The following is a 558-nucleotide window of genomic DNA, read 5'->3' on the forward strand; positions in this document are numbered from 1 at the left end:
CATCCTGATGGCTCTAGTCGATGGAATGTACCGCCATCCATCCAGGACGGTGGCTTCTGCAATGGAATGGCCGAGACAAGGTGGGGTTCTAGAGCCGACTCGCCAAGCAGTGGCAAGTGGTGTTTCGAGCACAGTAGGCTACACGAGGACGGGATGGTTTGTCCTCGAACCAAGTGGACTCAATGGTTGGTGCATTCAGGCGAGTTAACACACTATGCGGTCCTGCTCTGGTCGAGTGCGCCCCGAGTCCAGCTCAATCTTACCGAGGTCGGTTGCTGGATTCGTACGGGGCGATTGAGTACAGGACTACCTGGACGTCCTGGTAAAATGCTACTACGTAGTACTGTATTGAGGGGAACGCAGTGAATTGACCACTCCCTCCGTCCCATTTTACTTGCGTAGATCAGAAATTGGATGTACGGCGCCTTGAATAAAAACACAGCACCTTCAGAAATTTATTCCACACATTCATTTTCAAAGGTGTAAAGATACAATTGACCAATGAAATCACAGAAAAAACGTGTCGCAGAACCAATCAAACGACGAGATATGGCAAAT

The 558-nt window shown here is 49.5% G+C and overlaps 1 protein-coding gene across 1 annotated transcript in view; it reads left to right on the forward strand.

Moving 5' to 3' along the window:
• Nucleotides 1–92, forward strand: part of H310_08457 (hypothetical protein) — a gene marked incomplete at both ends in the record, with an annotated part of 566 nt that extends 474 nt beyond the window's left edge. Inside the window, one exon of the mRNA XM_008874190.1 lies at nt 46–92. Coding sequence (XP_008872412.1) covers nt 46–92 — 47 coding nt within the window. The remainder of the gene's footprint in view (nt 1–45) is intronic.
• Nucleotides 93–558: the final 466 nt, after the last annotated feature.

Source organism: Aphanomyces invadans, assembly GCF_000520115.1.
Source record: "Aphanomyces invadans strain NJM9701 unplaced genomic scaffold supercont1.17, whole genome shotgun sequence".
Classification (NCBI taxonomy): domain Eukaryota; phylum Oomycota; class Saprolegniomycetes; order Saprolegniales; family Verrucalvaceae; genus Aphanomyces; species Aphanomyces invadans.